Source organism: Silene latifolia, chromosome 5 (genome assembly GCF_048544455.1).
Source record: "Silene latifolia isolate original U9 population chromosome 5, ASM4854445v1, whole genome shotgun sequence".
Lineage (NCBI taxonomy): Eukaryota > Viridiplantae > Streptophyta > Magnoliopsida > Caryophyllales > Caryophyllaceae > Silene > Silene latifolia.
The window spans coordinates 51,134,420-51,156,144 of record NC_133530.1 but is presented as its reverse complement, the minus strand read 5'-3'; the positions used below and the strand labels follow the sequence as shown (position 1 = coordinate 51,156,144).

The 21,725-nt window shown below is 41.5% G+C and overlaps 1 protein-coding gene across 1 annotated transcript; it reads right to left on the bottom strand.

The window, feature by feature from the left end:
- Positions 1-14,319: 14,319 nt before the first annotated feature.
- Positions 14,320-14,715, bottom strand: LOC141655356 (uncharacterized). The gene has a single exon (XM_074462442.1). It carries the CDS (start codon positions 14,713-14,715, stop codon positions 14,320-14,322), a length of 396 nt encoding a protein of 131 aa, XP_074318543.1.
- Between the last annotated feature and the right edge of the window lie 7,010 nt (positions 14,716-21,725).

The following is a 21,725-nucleotide window of genomic DNA, read 5'->3' as shown; positions in this document are numbered from 1 at the left end:
TTCATCTGAGCTAAAGATCGCCTTTTTTTCAAATCAACATAGGAGGCCGGGAATATCAGATCGTTCTCGGGCTATACGACGGTGATGGGGTGCGGCTGAGGAGCGAGCCATGATCGAGCAGGAAGCATTCAGCGCCCTGGTGCAGGCTTGGAGGAATATCGCGAGGAGGAAGCTTCGGGCTAACCTCAGTCTCGTCCGAGCTTTCTTGGACCGGTTTTGGGACACGACCTCCACGTTTCACATGCCTTTTGGTGAGGTGGGGGTCACGTTAGAGGACTACGGCTTGATTTCTGGTCTGCCGTGTGGGACTAAGGTGGTGGAGTGGCCGGAGACAGCCATGAGGGTTGACTCGGCTGAGGCGAGGAGGTTGATCGGCTGGAACTTGGCGCCGAAGGCGGCTGCAGTACCTGGTTTGGTGCCTAGTTCTTACGTTCGGGACTACTTTGCGGCGAAGACTCCGGCATCAGTGGAGATCGAGGGGAGGGAGACGGCTCCTCCTCCCTGCACTGCAGATCAGAGGGTCCGTTTTTGGCTCTGATGGTTTCTGTCTTCGATCTACCTCGGAGACAAGGGAGAGAGGCTTTCGACGAAGCTCATTCCCTTTCTTTCTGGCCTGAGCTCCCTAGGCCGTTGGGACTGGGTCACTGCTGGTTTTGCGGTCCTCATCCATCTTAGGAGGGCCATGGTTCGTCCGGAGTTGATGGAGAAGGGGACTTCTCCTGCTGCTGTCGGCCCTGGACTGCTGTTGGAGGTATGAACCTTCATTTCATTTCATGAAAGATCATTTCCTTTTCTGTCAAATCACGAAAGATCGTTATTGACTATCTTGTTTTACAGGCGTGGGTGTACTCATACTTTCCGGGCCTCGCGCCCAAGAGGACGGAGCCGGTGGAGAAGGCATATCCCGTTGTGCGGGATTGGGTGATGTGTCGTACGAGGAGCCGGCTTTCCTTCCACGACGTCTGTCGGTGGGAGGTGAACGCTCTTCTGTTGGACGGCGTGAGTACTTCACCTTCATTTGTTTTTCATTACATTTTTCAGAACTGATCATAAGAATGACTCCCTGTTTGCGTTTGCCAGTGGGTGCCCAGGCCTTGGGTGGAGTACACTCGCGCTCCTCCCTTTTATGGCTGAGGTCCTTCGACCTAGGAGCTCGAGCCGGTTGCTGCTAAGGACGTCGATGGGTCCTGTGTGATACTTGGGTGAGCGCTTGGCTCGTCAGTGCTCTCGGGATGTCTTGACGGTTCCCATCGATCCTCCTCGGACGATGTTTAGGGAGCCTTCGAGGCCGAGAGGAGGCGACCTGGGCGGCGTCGGTGGCGACGCCCTCCTTCTTAATGGTGAGGACTACTCGGCGTTCCTCTACGGGAGGTTGGCGTACTGGCCGGTTGTGGTAAGTGCTTTATCCTCTTTTATTTGTGATTATTTTAAGACCACGATGAATGATAATCGGTTAATTGAAATCACTTGACTTTGCAGGAGGTCGAGGCAGCGGGCATCGAGCCCCCAGAGTACCCCGAGACCCTTGAGTACACTGACGCGACGGGGATGACGACGATCTCCAAGCTACGTGACTTTGACGTGGCGGTGAGAAATGCTGGCTTGGACGAGTGGCAGCATCTGATTCGGAGGGTGAGTCTCCTAACTTGTATAATTTTGTGTAAGAACACATTTGCTCGAGTTTGTCCAATCGTTAAGAATTTTTCTTTTGAAATGCAGGTTGCGCCATCCCGGTTCGTGGCTTTGTGGAGGGTAGCCAACCGGCTGCGGGCTACTGCCGTCGAGGCACTTGTTGGCGGCCGAGGACCTCAGGTATGAACCTTCCGTTTACTTCATTTTCGAATTTTTCTAATCTTCCTTATGTTTGAAATGATTGACATGAGCCAAATCTTGTTGTTTGCAGAGGGAGCGCGAGCTGGAGCGAGAGCTTGCCCAGTCCCGGGAGGAGACAACTCGCCTGCTGAGGAAGCTCGAGGTCCGCGACTCCGAGGTTGCTGCTCTCGAGGCGAGAGTTGCTGAGCTAGACAGTGACCAGCAATAGCTTTTTTGTTGTTTCTTGTGTTTTGCTGTGTTTCGTACATTTGTACATTTTTGGGACTTATATTTTGGACATTCAGACTTTGTTTTGGGGCTCGAGCCCCAAGTTTGGTGTACATGTACTCTCTTGGTTGTATATATGATGGCCTGAGTGCCTTTGCTGTTGGGTTACTTTGTTTGTACCTGCAGGTTAGCTTTGAACAGGTTTGGTAGATGACGGTTTGCGCCGTCATGCTTCCGAAATTTACATAGAAGTCACATAGAACATAAATTTGTACACATGGCCTAAATTAGCGCAAAACCATGACTCGGAAATGCAAAAAATGCAAAAATTTTGCCGAAAATGACCGGACGGTAGGGAGGGCTACCCCCTAGAAAAAACAAAAAATAGAAACATATAAGTGTGGAACGGGAGTGAAATGATTCCCCAAAAAGAAAATTAAAAAAGAAATGTATAAGTTTGAAAATGAATAAATTGGTGAAATGATTCACCAAAAGAAAATGTAAAAAAGAAATGGATAAGCGTGCTAAGATGACGAAAATGTCGATATCGCCTCGAAATGCGTACCCGTGAAATTAGAAAACACGAAATATGGCAACTTGACGTATTTACCAAAATAATAACCCGTATGAATAAGAAATTATTCGTTGAGGAATTTAGGAAAGATCCAACGCGGAAAATCACAGAAAGAAGGCTGAGGAAGAGGCGCAACAAGAGTTGCGTCCCTTCGAAGAGGCGCAGCAGGTGCTGCGCCTGTTCCCCAGTGCATCCGTACTGACGGATTTTAGGAAACAGCTTTTAGTATAAATAGAGACGTCGAGGGAGGTTTTATTCACATACTTCTTCCGTCTCTCTTCGTGTTATTACATAAAGCTCCCAAAATAAGCATACATCATGAATACTCTCGAAATTCGTCTAAAAGAATGGACAAATGAGTTCAGTAATGTGGAGAAACATGACATGGGTGCTTATAATTTTGGATCGCTTTTGAGCTTGAAGCTGATCAAGGTAGTCAAACCATTTCTAGATGCTTGTCTTGATTATTGGGACCCGAATTATCACGTATTTGCCTTCCCTGGAGGCGACATTTGCCCATTTCCCGAAGAAATTGCTGCGATTGGTGGTTGGGACCCGGAACACTCGCCTGCTATTCCCTCCACTTCTCAAGGGTATAAGAACAAGTTTAGACACTTGCTTGGGTTGGCAAGAGCTGATGTGGACCGTCTTGTGACTTTTAAAGGAGTGCGAATGTTGGATTTCATCGATCGATTCATCAATAGGGCAGATCCCACTATCTCTTATGTTGCGAGGCGAAGGGCATTCGGGTTTTTCTTATTACATGTATATGTCCTTCAAGGGCATGTTGATGAGGATTTGAGAGGCGACCCTCGTTACTTGAGCGTGATTGAGCAAATGGAGCTGCGCAGGAGTCCAGCTTGTCTATGTTTAGGAGAGATCCTATTGAGTTTAGATAACAGGAAAGCCAATCGCGACCTTCCTTATTTGGGAAGTCCCATTATATTGCAGGTAAAAGAATTTTTTTTTGTTTTTTTCTTTTTTTTTCTTTTTTTTCTTTCTTTTTTTTTCTTTTCTTTTTTTCTTCGTTTTTTTTTTCTCTTTTTTTTTCTAATTCCTGCTTCTGGTAGGTCTGGCTTATGGAGCGTCTTCGATTGATCGAGCCCCCAGTTAATGTTCCTACTTATCATGCTTGCTCAATTGCGATAAGGAACAGGCTTTACATGGTGGACTTCACTCGAGTTTGCAATTACTGGGAAAACAAATTGAAGAGTGAAGATGGCCCTTTAATTAGATGGATCGTACCATGGTGGCATCTCAAATCTGTCACTGGAATATCTTCTTTGGATCCAACCCGGTCTGTTCGCATTCCCGGCTTGGAGTTTATGATATGCATCTTCCCGGAGAGGTTGATGAGGCAGGTCGGATTGAAGCAGATGATTCCGAAGCTTGACACCATCCCGCGGACTGCCGTGGCGCTTACTACTGAGTGTCGAAGAGAATGGGCCATCAAATGGGCGCAGAGGAACATTTGGTTCTTGAATTCTTCTGTTAGTGCTCTATGGGTGTCGGATTCTTATCTGCGGTGGAGGAAAGCTACTACTCCGGAGGAGCGTGAGAGATTAAGGAAGCGCGAGCATGTTGACTACAAGGTTCGCGAGGTGGAAAAGGAGAAGGAAGAAGCCGGATTTCGAGTTGTTCATCCTTCGAAGAAACCGAAGTCTTCTCCTGCCGTCGAGATGGTGGTTGAAAATAATGGCAAAGCAAGACCACGAGAGAGACCGTTGGTTATTAGGTCTGAAGTGGCGCAAGAGCATCCGGCTCGAGGTCGGGACAAGAAATTTGACAAAAATGACAAAGGCTAGGGGAAAATGGAAGAGTAGCCTAAGTCTTTATTATTATTTATTATTATTATTATTGTAAGAAATTGGGGTTTTTAGAATCCTAGCCTATTTATTTTTATTATGTAACGTACTATTATTATTAAAGAAATGAAATAAAAAGGTTAAGTGGTTATAAAACCGTTATGATTTTCTATGATTATTCTTGTCGAATTTCAAATGCAATTGCAAATGTCCTTCTATTTACATTTAAGACAATTATTCTAAGCAAGAGCTTGTAATGAAATCAAACCCTTGCGCGTAGTTCGAGTAAATGTAAAAGAATAATTGTTCTAAGCAAGAGCTTGTAATGAACTTAGAAAATAAGCATGAGCTTTACTTACTCCTAAAATGCAATTTAGTTTTTTTGGTGATATGAGAATGACAGATTGTCAAAATGCAAGAGCAAGATGACATTAGTTTAATCCAGCTTGGCCAGGGGCCGTTTATTTCGTGCCACATGAGCGACACGTGAGGTTACGCGAGGCGCGTTTTTTGCTCCTATTCTAGGCATAGTAACGTTTCAGTTGGTCGAGGTATGTTGGGTTGGCAAATTCGTTCTCATCTAGGTCTGTGATTCTAACTGCACCCCCTGGAAGTATGGACTTAACTAGAAATGGCCCGGCCCAATTGGGTTTGAATTTTCCTCGTGGATCGACAGGTAAAAGAGACCTAATTGATTTGAGGACCAAGTCTCCTTCTTTAATGTTCCTTGGCTTAACCCTTTTGTTGAAGGACCGTTTGGTACGTGCTTGGTATGTTTGCACATTGTGTAATGCACGTAACCTTCGTTCATCCAGGAGGATGATTTCCTCATATCTATCCCTTTTCCACTCGACTTCTGGGATTTGACTTTCGAGTAAAATACGCAAGGATGGTACTTCTATCTCGACTGGTTGTACAGCCTCCATGCCATAGGTCAAATAGAAAGAGGTGGCCCCAGTGGGCGTCCTAACAGATGTATGGTATCCCCATAAAGCAAAGGGTATCTTGCTTGGCCAATCTCTATAGTTGTCAATCATTTTCTTGAGAATCGTGACAACATTTTTGTTTGCTGCCTCTACCGCGCCATTTGTTTGTGGTCTATATAGCGAGGAGTGGTGATGCTTAATTCTGTACTTGGCTAGAAATTGTTTAGTCTCAGCTTGGAAATGTGATCCATTGTCACTGATGATCTCATGTGGGCAACCATATCGACAGATAATGTTGGTTTGTATTAACTTTGCCACGTTCTTGGCTGTAAGACTGGTGTAGGAAGCCGCTTCTACCCACTTGGTGAAATAATCGATTGCTACTAGGATGAAACAGTGACCTCCTGTTCCGGCTGGAGTGATCTTGCCGATGATGTCAATTCCCCAAGCAGAAAATGGCCAGGGAGATGCCATGGTGTAAAGCAATGAAGGAGGGACATGTTGCACATTCCCGAAAATTTGGCAATTATGGCAATGTCTTACATATTTGATGCAATCAGATTCCATCGTAGTCCAATAATACCCTAAACGTGTGATTTTCTTTGCCATCATGGGTCCACTCATGTAAGGGCCACATTCTCCATCATGGACTTCTTCCATCACTTTTCGTGCCTGTGAATGATCAAGACAACTTAGGATTACACCAAGAGGTGTTATTTTGTATAGTTCTCCTTGCATGAGAACGTATTGGGAAGCTAGCAAGCGGATAGCGCGTTGTCCCCTTTTGTCCATTTCTGGTGGATAGGTGCCATTGAGCTTGAAGTTTAGGATCGCTTGGAACCAAGCTTCCTCCGCAGTTTCCTCTTCATCGGTTATTTGGTGCACATAAGCTGGCTATGATCGTCGTTCGATGCATAAAGGCATTTCTACCTGTGGGAAATATCGGTATATCTCATCAAGAAAATTCGGATTATAACGAAATTATAAATATGAAATTACGAGTCATAAACAAAATTGCATAAACAAAAGAATAGAGATTAGAATTAACCTCCGGTCCTAGCAATTCGGTCTAAGAATAAATATCGAGATCGATATTCTCCTAATCGTTGCACCCAAAATGCTCCAAGAAATGCCTTTCTTTTTGCTAGAATAAGAACCCTAATTTCTAATTGATTTTTAGGGTTTTTGTGATGAGAGTTATTAGGTCAAAAACAAGTGAGAAAATGATCCCCTTTTTCACCTCTTTTAACCGTCCAAATGAGAGAAAAGAGGGGAAGATATTTTCTTCTTTTTCTCTTGCTTAAACCGTGTGAACCAACAACCAAAAATAAGGAGAAAATCTTCTTATTTTAGGTTATCATCAATTTGTATATAATGTGTATATTTATCAATTGTCAATTATGTCGACACGTATTTAATAAGTCCACACACAACAGTTTGTAGTCGATTTATTAATACTGTTATGTCAATCATTTATCATGACAATGTCGTATAATATATACTTTAACTATAAATATCGCATATTTATAATTTGCTAATTAAATATAACCGTTTATGGTTTAATTACGAATTAACATCTTAATTCGTTTAAGCTAATATTATATACATTAATTAAATATAACAGTTTATATTAAATTTACGAATTAACAATTAATTCGTCTCAGCTGATATTATTTAATTGTATTAAATAATCGACTCATCATCACTTTGACTAACCTTTTAGTCAAATACATGGACTAACCATTTAGTCATATAAGGCATCAACGTGATTATATTTTCATATAATCACATCTCTCAAACACATCCTTTAGGTGTGACTTTTAGGGACCAGTTGATCACCGCCATCAGTATGATAATAACGTCAAACTTCTAGCAAGCCAACCGTTATTAGTAAACGTTAATCAACTGATAAAATACTAAGTATACCCTGTGAACCTATAAGAGATTTATACACGTTATTACACTAACTGTGGAGGACACGAGCTCCAACACTACCATGCTATCCGGCATATTAATCAAAGATGCAAGTTTTGTAAGAGCATCTGCAAATTGATTTTCTTCTCGAGGTAGATGTAGGTAGGTCACTTGATCGAAGAATTGGGCAACTTAGTCTATTCTGGCTTGATAAGGTGCTATGCTTTCGCTTCGGATTTTCCAAGATCCCGTAATTTGGTTGATGATCAAATATGAATCCCCATGTACTCGAAGATTCTTGATGCCTAAACTTACTGCCGCTTGCAATCCAATGAGACAGGCTTCGTATTCTGCAGCGTTATTTATCACCTCGAAGTCGAGTTTGACAGAGATTGGTGTATGCTCGCCTTCAAGAGAAATGGGCAACACTCCTATTCCAAATCCTCTTAAGTTCAATGCCCCATTAAAATAGAGGTCCCAGGAGTCTACATCCGTTTGGAGTATGTCCTCATCCGGAAACGACCAGGTGTCTATCGTTTGTGTATCATTGATGGGATTTTCTGCGAAGAATTCGGCAACGGCGCGCCCCTTTATAACTTTCAAAGGTACATACTTGAGATCGAACTCTGAGAGCATCAAAGTCCATCTTGCTAAACGTCCATCGAGAACGGGTTTCTCGAAGAGGTATTTGACAGGATCCATTTTGGAGTATATTTTGACGGAGTAGCTAAGCATGTAATAGCGTAGCTTCTTCGTTGCCCACACAAAAGCGAGGCATGTCTTCTCGAGTGGTGTGTATTTGCACTCGTACTCCAAGAACTTCTTACTAAGGTAGTAGATAGCTCTTTCTTCTTTTCCTATAGTTTGAGCTAGCATGGCGCCCATGGCGTTTCGATTCTCGTGAGATATAAACCAAGAGGTTGATCTCGTTGAGGTGGCATGAGCACTGGTGGTTTGGCTAGTATTTCCTTGATTCGGTCGAAAGCCTTCTGACAGTCATCATCCCACATGGTGTGATTTGTTTTCTTTAACTTCTTGAAGATAGGTTCGCAGATCATGGTGAGTTTTGATATGAATCGACTTATGTATTGCACCTTGCCTAGGAATCCTCTAACTTCTTTCTCTGTTTGAGGTTGCGGCATTTTGATTAGAGCTTTGATCTTGGAAGGGTCTATTTCTATACCTCGTTGGCTAACAACGTATCCAAGGAGTTTGCCAGATGTTACTCCGAATGCGCACTTCTGAGGATTGAGCCTCATGTTGTACTTTCGTAGCCTTAAGAAGAATTTGTGAAGGTTTGCAATGTGTCCCTCTCTTTCCTTGGACTTGACAATCATGTCATCTACGTATACCTCAACTTCTTTATGCATCATGTCATGTAAGAGCGTAGTTGCGGTGCGTTGGTACGTAGCTCCGGCGTTGATTAACCCAAATGGCATAACCGTGTAGCAATAGGTTCCCCATTGAGTGACGAAGGCGGTCTTATGCATGTCTTCTATGGCCATTTTGATCTGGTTATATCCTGCGTATCCATCCATGAAGGATAGTAACGCGTGATCCGCCGTATTATCCACTAATATGTTGATATGTGGTAGAGGATAGTCATCCTTAGGACTTGCTTTGTTTAAGTCTCTAAAGTAAACACAAGCACGGATTCTCCCATCCTTTTTGGGTACGGGTACTATGTTAGCTACCCAATCTGAGTACTCGGAAACTTTGATGAAACCGGCTTTAAATTGTTTATCGACTTCTTCTTTGATCTTGAGGGCCCATTCTGTCCTCATTCGACGAAGCTTCTGTTTCACGGGTTTGAAACCTGGTTTGATTGGGATTCTATGTTCTGCGATGTCCATGTCGATCCCTGGCATATCTTTGTAGGACCAAGCAAAAACGTCTTTGAACTCGTGCAGGAGGTCTATGGAACTGGCCCTTTCGGTGGGGCTCAAGGTTGTCTCTATCCTAAGTTCTTGGGGTTCTAGTTCAGTTCCTACGTTGATGGGTTCAGTATTTTTTATCACTGGTCCCCCTTCCCCCTCTTGTAGTATTTCTTTGGCTATGTAGGGGGTATTTCGATTGAGTCTGGGTCTGGGTCATTCTCATTATCATCGTAAACAGAATTGCATTCAAGATAACACGAAGAGTAAGCAGAACCTGATTTATTCATACTAAAATTTGAGAAAAGTTGAAACAAAGAAGCCATCTGATCTGTAGTCAGTGGCGGTAAAGGGACAACGGTTGGGACATTTCCCGAACTACTGTTGCTATTTGACACTAAGCTAGGAGAAACGAGAGGAGTGGGAATGACGACAGGAGGAGACTCTCTAGGAACTTCTCTAGACTCCGACTCTGACTCCGACTCTGACTCTGACTCGAATTCATCGTCTTCTGGTTCCCCTTTGAACATCTCTGATTCTCCAGTGGTGAGCTTGAAGAGCCTTCCTTGATTGTTTGTCCACTTGATCGATTTTCTCCATCCTTCCTGCTGATTGGTGTTAGTTTCTGTGTCTAGTGTGGTAATGATCTCATCTATGATGCTTTCGGCGCTCTTGATTAAGGGAAGATCTTGGAGGTAGACATCTTCCTCACTATCGGTCCATATCCCATTCATTACTTCCTCTTTTGGGGAGATAAGATGTGAGCAATCTAAGGTAGATTCGTCACTTGTAATCATCAGAACTCCAAGAAGATTCTGAGTGTTGTTAGGCTTACCTCCGGGCGGTATTGGTAGGCGACCGTCTTCAATCATATCTAGAAGTACATTTTTCAGTTTGTAGCATTTTTCTGTATCATGTCCCTTGCCTTTATGGTATTCGCAGTACGAATTCTCATCCCAGAACTTGGATTTCTTTTCTGGTTCGGGTGTAGGGCCTATGGGTTGAAGTTTACCCAGCTTCATCAACCTTTTCAGAGCGTTGGAATATGTGTCCCCTAGATTTGTGAATTTCCTTGGAGGGGTACTCTTCTTAGATGGCTCGAGAAGTTTAACTTCATCAGTTTTGCTAGTAGAGCCGTAAGAACGACTTGTTGAGCCTTGATATCCACGACCTATCGTTTTGGACAAGAGCCCTTTATGGATGTCATCTTCGATCCTCGTCCCTAGTACGGTTAAATCTTTGAAGGTCTTGACGTTTTGATACCTCAAATGATTTGCATAGACGGGCTTTAGGTTGTCCACGAATTTCTCCACGAGGGTAGCTTCATCCGGACGTTCAACAAGTTGAGTACTAGTCTTCCTCCACCGACTTAGGAACTCGGTGAAACCATCTTTGTCATTTTGGGTAAGAACCTCTAAAGTGCGCATGTTGACTTGGATTTCAGCATTATCCGCATATTGTTTAGCAAACTTGATTACGGCATCATCCCAGGTAGCGATTTTCTTGTGCTCTAGCGAATAGAACCATTGTTTTGGGATGGTGTCAAGAGATGAAGGAAAGATCCTGAAGAACATCTCGGGTTTAATTCCTTTGATAGACATGTAATCCTTGAAAGCACGGATATGGTTCAAAGGGTTTTCATGCCCCTTGAATTTAGGGATATCCGTCATGTTGAAGTTGGTTGGCAACTTGGAACTCACGGCCTCATATTTGCGATTGTTTTCCCTATAAATGTCATCCCCTTTGAGATACATCAATTGCTCCTCCAAGTATTGGAGTCGTTTCTCACAAATCATACCTATGGGAGGGTTTTCGTCCCCGAAGTTGTTCACAAATTCATCAGACACTTCACTTTCTCGAGGAGGCATCCTCGTTTCCACGCATATATTCGGCCCTCAATGGTGTCAAGGCGATCATACACTTGGTCTTGAGTAACTTGGAGACGAGCTAACGCGGCTAGGATTTGATCAGTACCATTCTGGAGTTGGTTGAAGTTTACGTCGCTTGTTTCAGGCATCTTGGAAACTGGATAAGGGATCGACGACGAATCAAAATACGATCGACCATTCTAGCACACTTACTCGAAAATAAATGTTTTGACTTGTGAAGTGGTAGTGTGCCACTTGTGTCAAGTGAGTTTTGAGGAAATGACAAAGTTTGAAAAATGTTGGTCCTAGTCAACTTTAGTGTAGTTGTAGGAGTGGACTCGAAGTGAGGTTTTCAAATGGGTTTTAAGGCCCGGATTTTGACTCGACAATTGGACAGAGTTTCGACTGGTTTTGCGCTAATATTAGGCCCAAGTTTCGAAATTTTTACTTTTTAGAGAAGGATTTTGATTTTACAAAAATCGTCATGGTTTGTTTTAGAAATGGTGATCACATATGGTACAAACATTATACAAGCATTATAACGGGATGCTGAGTGCATTTAAAAGGGTTTTGGTTTAAAGGGTGGGTTGCCATACCGAACAATCAAACCCGAAGTCTGTGGAGAGGTTCGTACCAAACAAGAGTAAGGCCGATTCCTAGTCCATTTCCTCAAGTAGTGAAAGTCCTTGATACAAACAAGAGTAAGTACCATGGTATGGATGACGTCAATCGCTATCCATCCTTAGGCCCAAATAAGAATTTGGACCGTTTAGACGGGACGATTGGTCGAATGGGTTGGGTTGGGCCTAGGAAGGCCGAATGAAACGATCTAAGAAGACCGAGTTATGAAAACCGACAATTGTCTCGTACAAACTATTCCCTAACCTTGTTCAATTTTCACCCTTTTGGCTACACGTAAGTGTATGATCCCCAGCGGAGTAGCCAAACTGTGGACGCGGGCCCACGGGGGCGCTTGGGAACAAGCGTTTGCATTTGTGGAGTCGTCACCAATTTATTGTGGAAAATTGGACACCGTTCGAATACCTCGTGCCATGTCAAGACATAAAGTAGTGACATGAACACCAAGAACTCGTTACCCTTAGCATTCTATGTCTACAATGACTCTCGTGGATGCCAATGAACACGGATGTTCACAAAGATCTAGAGTAAGGGGTGAGGGTACGTATTAGGAAGCTCTTTTGATCGAACACCTAATCCCGCCCGCCTTGATAGCGGCCTCTACTAATGATAAGGGAAGGTGTCTATACTCGATATATTGTCCATTATATGCATGCAATGCAACATCCAACGTTTTAATCCTAGCATGTGAAGAATTAGACAAAGTCGGTTAACACGTAATTTAATCATACAAGTGGGTCGAAGTAGAGATTTAAATCGATTACATGTGAAAACATACAAGCAATACAATAGAAGGAATACAATAATAATACAATAATGAAAATTACAATAATTACATCGGATTAATGATTGATGTCGAAAATACTTTTAAAACGGATAATTTGAGAAAGAATAAATAAATAAATTAACGAACAGGAATTAGGGTGATAATACGAATAATAGTTAATTAATACGTAAAATAATAAACAAGGTCAAGGCAAAACGGAGTTCGAGAGAAATCAACCAGAACAAAGCGCAGCAGAGTCGCGTCCCTTGAAGAGGCGCAGCGATTCTTTGCGTCCGTTCCTTCTTTCGATTAAATTTGCCGTGAAGCCGTAATTGCAAATTGTTAATATTCGTTGGTGATTTTAATGCTTGATTATATTGTTTGACTCGGATGAAAGTGATTAACATGTTATTTACATGTGATTAAGGGTCATAAAAGCGATAAACATGAATGAAACTAATTAGAACTAATTATTGTGAGATTAAAGGTTAATTAATGAATTGAATAAACTAATTAGGTTAAATTAAGGATGAATCAATGATGGATATGATAAATAACAAATGGGAATATATCAAAGATCGAATTCCAGAGACTCAATATTAATGAATCGAATCTCTAAAACTCGGATTGACTTTAATGACGAAAACCCGCAAATATTGGTTATAAGGGATTTAAGTCGAGATTTAATGACGAATTAATTAATGATGATTTATTTACATGTTAGAATTATTATATTAGAATTATCGTGTTAAAAGAAACATGAACAATTGAAAACAAAGCGAAAAACAATAGGACGAACAAAAGGCGAAGGAAGAAGAAAGGAAGCAGGAACTGCGGCAGCCTCACGAAGAGGCGCAGCAGGTACTTCGTCCCTTCGAAGAGGCGCAGCAGTTGCTGCGTCCTTTCTCTACGGTTGTCCTCTGATAATCCGTAAAAAGGGTTTTAAAACATGGTTTTACAAATCGGTTTTAGGAATACTTTCGACATAAATCTTACAATAGTGATACAAAAAAAAAGAACAATAAATAAAAGAAAGATTTACACCCTCAGACTTCCATGTTTGACGAAACGAGATGAACTAAGTTATCGTTTAGTGATGCTCGACTCGAATGTAGACGAAAGTGCCCTCTAGGAAGAAAACGAATAAAGGTGATTAAAGTTGATTATTGTGGAGTTGGTCAAATTGGTCGGTCATCCAAAACGAGGCTGGTACTCAGAAAGATCCGAGTTTACGTGGTCAAAAGTTCAAGCACGTAGACGCCAAAAAGTAAGAATGTGGTCTAGAATGCAAAGGGAGAAGAGAAGGGCGGACACTCGCGTGAGAAATATGTGAGACCGAAGGTCTCTATTTATACTAATCACGCGGAGGAAGTAGGGTTTTTCGGAGAAACTTTGGAAGTGAATCTCGAAAAGATATGAAAAGATACGAAAAAATACGCAAAAAAGGACTTGGGAAGAGGCGCAGCAGGCACTGCGTCTCTTGGAAGAGGCGCAGCACTTGCTGCGTCCTTTCCCAAGTGGTTTCCTCCTGCGGAAGAAAGATTTCCGTGTTTTGGTTATGGAATAACGGATTAATCTTGTTTTCCTTAATATTTTGTGTGAATATTACGGGAAATTCTTTGCCAAAGATTAAAAGATTGCGAAATATGGAATAGAAATATCCAGAACATTCCAGAACATCCTGACTCGGTTTTAGAAAATGAAGACGGTTTTTTTTTTTACCCGGACTCCAAATGTACTCTAATTACTGCCGAAACGACCGTATCGGCACGTAGATGACAATTAAGAGGTAGACACAAGTTTTGAGCGATCACTTGACGATAAACTTATGAACTTTCACAAATCGTTCTGCGTACCAAACATGCGGCCCAATCATCACCGGGTGGATTGCGGGAGGTGCAGAAATGAGGTATCTACAACATTTGTGACGGTATATATGGACCGTACCACCGTGATCGTAACTTTCCCGGAAATAGCTTGTAACGGGAATTGAATAGCAAAACCTTATCACCAATTTGAAATTCCTTGTTCAAAATCTTCTTGTCATGCCATCTCTTTGTTTTCTCCTTGTAGAGATAGAATCTCTCATAAGCTTGTAAGCGGAATTCATCAAGCTCATTTAGTTGCAACAACCGCTTTTCTCCACTCAACTTTGGGTCCATGTTAAGCTCCTTAACCGCACAATAAGCTTTTTGTTCCATATCAACAGGGAGTTGGCACGGCTTTCCATAGACCAACCTATATGGTGAGGTACCAATAGGTGTTTTATATGTAGTATGATAAGCCCATAAGGTATCATCGAGCTTCATACTCCAATCCTTTCGTGACTTGGCAACAACTTTCTCAAGTATGGACTTGATCTCACGGTTAGAAACCTCCACTTGGCCACTAGTTTGTGGATGGTAAGCCAAGCCTCTTCTATGATAGACCCCATATTTCTCCAATAAAGCATCAAGTTATTTCTCACCAAAATGAGTACCACGATCACTAATGACTGCACTTGGTACACTAAACCTCAGAAATATGATCTTCTTGAATAAGTTAATCACGGCACAGACATCATTTGTTGGAGTAGCAATTGCCTCTACCCATTTAGAGACATAATCAACGGCGACCAAAATATACCGATTCCCTTTTGAGGAAGTAAACGGTACTTGATAATCAATACCCAAAACATCAAATACCTCCACTTCCAAGATACCATTTAAAGGCATCTCGTGCCCCCTTGATATGGAACCCGTTCTTTGGCAAGCATCACAAGCCATCGCGAAACTTTTAGCATCTTGGAACATAGTTGGCCAATAGAAGCCGGATTGCAACACCTTTGCAACGGTCTTAGATGGTCCATGATGACCATCATAAGGAGAAGAATGGCATCCTTATAGCACCCCTTTCAAATCCCAATGTGGGATACATCTCTAGAATAGCCCGTCGGAACAATGTTTGAACAAATTTGGACTGTCCCATAGGAAGAACTTGGCATCATGTAAGAACTTCTTCCTTTGTTGATATGAAAGGTTAGGTGGCAACTCTCTTCTAACTAGATAGTTGTCTATGTCGGCATACCAAGGAGTATTGTATTCCAACATCATTAAAACGTCATCGGCGAAGGAATCATCGATAGGTAACTCAATACCTCCATCATTGAACTTCAAACGGGATAGGTGATCGGCAACAACATTTTCGGCCCCCTTCTTGTCTTTAATCACAAGATCAAATTCTTGCAAGAGCAAGATTCATCGTATTAACCTTGGCTTAGCTTCTTGTTTGGCTAGGAGGTGCTTTAGTGCTGCATGATCGGTATGAAAAATGACTTTTGAACCGATCAAGTAAGAGCGAAATTTGTCTAAGGCATAGATAATGGCAAGTAGCTCTTTCTCCGTGGTGGCATATTTGATTTGAGCCGCACCCAAGGTTTTGCTAGCATAGTAGATAGCATGGAGAACCTTGTCCTTTATTTATCCTAGCACGGCACCTACTGCATAGTCACTTGCATCATACATGAGCTCAAATGACAAGTTCCAATCCTGTGATTGGATGATAGGTGTGGAAATCAAAGCCTTCTTGATCCTATTAAAAGACTCAAGACAATCGTTAGTAAACACAAAGGGAGAATCTTTTAAAAGAAGCTCCGTAAGGGGTTTTGCAATCTTAGAAAAATCTTTAATAAAGCGGCGGTAGAATCCCGCATGGCCTAAGAAACTCCTCACACTCTTCACATTTACCGATGGGGGTAGTTGCTCAATAACTTGGACCTTAGCACGGTCCACTTCAATTCCTCTTTCCGAGACAATATGACCAAGCACCACTCCTTCATTCACCATGAAGTGGCACTTTTTCCAATTTAACACTAAGTCAACTTCTTCACAACGCTTCAACACTTTAGACAAGTAAGCCAAACATGCATCAAAAGAAGAATCATAGACACTAAAATCATCCATAAACACCTCCATGATAGACTCGATAAATTCGGAAAAGATGCTTATCATGGAACGATGGAAAGTGGCGGGGGCATTACAAAGACCGAAAGGCATCCTACGATAAGCAAAGGTACCATAGGGACATGTAAATGTGGTCTTCTCTTGGTCATCCGGGTGAATGGGTATTTGAAAGAACCCAGAATAACCATCTAGATAGCAAAAATACTTGTGACATGACAACCGCTCCAACATTTGGTCAATAAAAGGTAATGGGTAGTGGTCTTTCTTGGTGGCTAAATTTAGCCTCCTATAGTAAATGCACATTCTCCAACCCATCACAATTCTAGTTGGAATTAGCTCATTTTTATCATTTTTTACTACGGTGGTTCCCCCTTTCTTAGGAACCACTTGGACCGGACTTACCCATTTAGAGTCGGAAATTGCATAAATAATTCCCGCATCCAACAATTTAAGCACTTCCTTTTTTACCACTTCTTGCATGTTAGGATTTAGTCGTCTTTGACCTTGGACACATGGTTTATGATCTTCCTCAAGATTAATTCTATGCATGCAAAATTCGGGGCTTATGCCCTTTAAATCATCAAGTTTGTATCCAATGGCTTTCTTGTGAGACCTTAAGACATCAAGCAATTTAGACAATTGACTCTCATTCAATTTAGCACTAACAATTACCGGACACATCTCCTCATCATCTAGAAAAGCATACCTCAAATTGGAAGGGAGAGGCTTAAGTTCGGGTTTTTGTACCTCAAGGTCTTGAGGTGTAGCAACCAAACCTATAAAGTGTGAGTTTTCCTCCAATGATAGCTCTTCTCCATCCAATTCTTGCTCCAAAGCATCAATATCCTCATTTTCAATCTCATCATCACCTGCAAATAATTCCAATAGCAAGAGTGCCTCCAAGGGATCTTTAGATAAAGATCGAGGTGGAGAGTCTTCTATAACAATGTCAACAACATCCAAAATGTCAATAGAATAACAAGACTCTTCTATCATGGGACTCTTCATGGCACTATTCAAATTATATGTGACCTTATTGTCACCCACTTCCAATGTAATTTTACCTTTCTTGACATTAATTAATGCACCTGCGGTATGTAAAAAGGGTCTTCCCAAAATGATTGGGATTTGGGTATCTTCGGCCATGTCAAGAACATTAAAATCAATCGGAATGAAAAACTTACCAACCTTAACGGGAACATCCTCCAAAACTTCCAAAGGGCGTTTTATAGAACGGTCCGCCATTTGCAATGTGACACTAGTACATTTTAAGACTCCTATATTAAGCTTAGCACAAATAGAGTAAGGTATTACACTCACACTAGCACCTAAATCAAATAAAGCTTTATCAATTTGATAGGTGCCAATTGTACATAGAATAGAAAAGCTACCGGGATCTTTTAACTTAGCAGCGGACTTGTTTTGCAAAAGAGCACTCACCTCGGCAGTGAGGGCTATCGTTTCAACTTCGTCAAAAGTCCTATTCTTAGTTAAAATGTCTTTCATGAACTTAGTATAAGATGGAATTTGAATGATTAATTCGGTAAAAGGAACGGTTACCTGGAGATTCTTCACAACTTCCATGAACTTACCAATTGAGAATTCTTTTGATGCTTGGCCAATCTGTGAGGGAATGGCACTTTGACTTTTTCCGGCACCTTTGGTTCAACATCCTTCTTTGGAGGAGCATCCTCCACATCTTTGACTTTCTCAACCACAAGTGGATCATCCACCTTCTTTGGAACATCCTCACTTTCTTTACCATTTGGAGAAATCTCCAACTCAACAAGTACCTCCTCATCTTCCTTGGGCATGGGTGGTCCATCATATTTCGTACCACTTCTTAAGGATATAGCATTAAGGGTAGCATGCGGTTGCTCACCTTGAGGGGGTAGTTGACCCGTTTTCCTTGAAGAGCTAGATGAGGCAAGTTGAGCCATTTGTTGCTCCAACGTCTTGATAGCGGCATTTTAAGCTTGCTAATTCTTTTGGATTTGAGCCAATAATTACTTTTGCATTTAGACTATCAAGCCCTCAAGCTTGCCTCCTCCTTGGTTGTTTTGTTGGCCATTTTGTGGTGGGGGTTGATTTTGTTGGTAATTGTGTTGTGGTGGCCTTTGTTGGTTTTGATAACCCGATGGAGGATTATACTTTTGTTGTTGAGGGACATAAGTATTTTTTGTGGGAAATAATCTGTAAACTTCCCTTAAAAATGAAGGATTATAACGAATTTAATTAAGACGATCACTAGTCATAAATAAAATACATAAACAAAATAAAGGATTCAGAAATAACCTTCGGTCCTAGCAAATATGGCCTAAGAACAATATCAAAGTGGATATTTGCCTATCAGTTGCACCCAAGACGATATGAGATATGCCCTTCTGATTATGCTAGAATCGGTCCAAATTTTCTGTAAAATTTAGGTTGTTTTTGTGTTCTTTTTCTCGACGAGAGAGGAGACTAGGTTAAAAAGAATTAGGGTAGAATAATGATCTCCCTTTCCTTCTTATTCTAACCTAAATATGGGAGTCAATTAGGAAGATATAATCTTCCCTAATTTCGGCCCATTTAACCGAAATAAGGAGTGTAATCTCCTTATTTTTGGTTATTCCAAAAATGTATAAAATGTGTTAAATTGTCATCTAGTGAGGATCGAACCCATGACCTCTTGGTTTGTGTACCCTCACTATTACCACTATGACACATTCATCTTGTTGATATTAAATATAACTGATTACATTTAATTACGAATTAACAGATTAATTCGTCCAAGCTAACATTACATACATTTAATTAAATATAACTTATTATAATCAATTTACGAATTGACGGTTAATTCGTCTCAACTAATATTATTTAATCTTCATTAAATAATTGTCTCATCAACACATTGACTAACTGTTTAGACATATTAGGCATCAATGTGATTATATTTCTATAACCACATTTCTCAAACACATCCTATAGGTGTGACCTTTTAGGACCAAATTGATCACCGCCATCCGTATGATAATAACGTCAAACTTTCTAGCAAGCCAACCGTTATTAGGTAAACGTTAATCAACTGATTAAATATACGAAGTATACCCTTGTGAACCTGTAAGAGATTTACAAATGTTATCACACTAATTTGTGGAGGACACAAGCTCCAACAAACTCCCACTTGTCCTCACAAGTGTATGTGCGATAACCGATTCTCATATCCTAAAATTTCTCCCACTCAATGTAAAACAATTTGCAAATCCGTATTCACAAAGGTCGTATTTTACAAGCGATCAATATCAAGAGTGGTTTCCCCGACTACAGAGTAACTTAACTGATAAACGAATCAACATTCGAGCATGGCCATGCATTTCGCCATTACTACTCCTCGAGTGGCCCCGAGAAATAACTATACCTGATAAGGGTTGGATATTTTCCTCAACTCGAATCCCGCAGATGTAAGCACGATGAAATGACCCGTAAAAAATCTACTTAGCCACCATTCGGCGACCGTGAGAAAGAAACCAAAGTCACCCAAAAACTGCCTTAATCTCAAGAGACAGTCGATAGTCAAAAGAATCGACTCTAGGAACACAATGGACGTCCTATCCACGACCTGGCACCGAATATTTTTAAACATTTAGGACTCCATTACGTTTTCACAAAAATTTGTCCTACGAGGTATCGTTATAATCTCGCATTTGTGATCGATCAGTCAACAGTTTGACTTATGGCTCGTTGAACCCACCATCAATCGACTGCACAATATAATAGCCAGAGTTATCGACTCTTGTAGGCGATTACGGACCAAAACAAAATATAATGTAATTCAGTTCACTTTGTGGCGTTAAAAGTTGTCAGTACAATCCACATGAAAAACAAAATATTATATTAATACGATGAAGTTATAAATAGTATATGAAAAAGATAATGTATCAAATTCATAATCGACTATTACAACTCAGGAACACGTTTAATTCTCATGGAAATAACGTGCCCTCCATGCTTATCATACTTCAATGGCTCAAAGAGTAGAATCGCTACAACTTCCCGTTTGGAACTATTCCAAATGACCGCAAAGACCATTAAGAGTAAGAACAAATCTAGACTGAGATTTCTAATCATCTCGATTCGTTTGGAAGCTAGCATCTGCGTAACCGGTTGCGCATAGCTTATTATCTCCTCCATAAGTCAATATCCAATCCTTAGTCCTTCGTAGGTACATGGATTCTTTTGGTACCGACTCGTCATACTCAATGCATATGCCACGTCTGGACGTGTGCATATCATGGCATACATGATTGATCCTAATGCAGATGCATAAGGAACACGACTCATGCGCTCAATCCCTTCAGGCGTCGTGGGTGACTGAGACTTGCTCAACTGCATCTCAGAAGTCATTGGAAGGTTCCCCTTCCTGGAGTTGGTCATGCTGAACTTCTCAAGAATCTTATCCAAATAAGACTCCTGACTAAGTGATAACTTCTGTCGTGATCTATCTCGGTAGATACGGATTCCCAAAATGCGCTGTGCCTCACCCAGATCTTTCATCTGGAAATGGTTCTTCAACCATTCTTTAACCGAAGATAGGAGAGGAATGTCATTCCCAATCAGGAGTATGTCATCGACATACAATATCGAGAATACAATCTTGCTCCCACTCGACTTGATGTATAAGCATGGTTCTTCGACCGATCGAGTGAAACCATACTCTTTTATCACCTGGTCGAAACGATTATTCCAACTCCGAGAAGCTTGCTTAAGTCCATAAATGGAACGCTTAAGCTTGCATACTTTCTTAGGATGTTCAGGATCTATGAAACCTTCGGGTTGCACCATGTACAACTCTTCCTCCAAATAACCGTTTAAGAAGGCGGTTTTCACATCCATTTGCCAAATTTCATAATCATGAAAAGCGGCAATCGCTAAGATTATCCGAATGGAACGTAGCATGCCTACAGGTGCAAAAATCTCATCATAATGCAATACGTGCACTTGAGTGAAACCTTTTGCCACTAGTCGTGCCATATAGGTATCTGGTTGCGCGTCTACAGAACGCTTTATTTTGTAAAGCCATTTGCACTGTAGAGGTTTTACCTTATTAGGTAAATCAACTAGATCCCATACGTCATTCTCATACATGGAGTCCATCTCGGATTGCATGGCTTCGAGCCATAGCTTTGAGTCGGAACAGGCCATAGCACCTTTATAGGTAGCGGGTCCATTACTCTCTAGGAGTAAAACGTCATTCTCCTCGACCATACCAATGTATCTGTCCGGAGGATGAGAGACTCTACCCGACCTCCTAGGTTCCTCAGGAATATTAACCGTATCATCAGTTGAAGGAACAACTTCCTCCATACGTTCCTTGGTTGTTGGTTCTGGAATCTCCG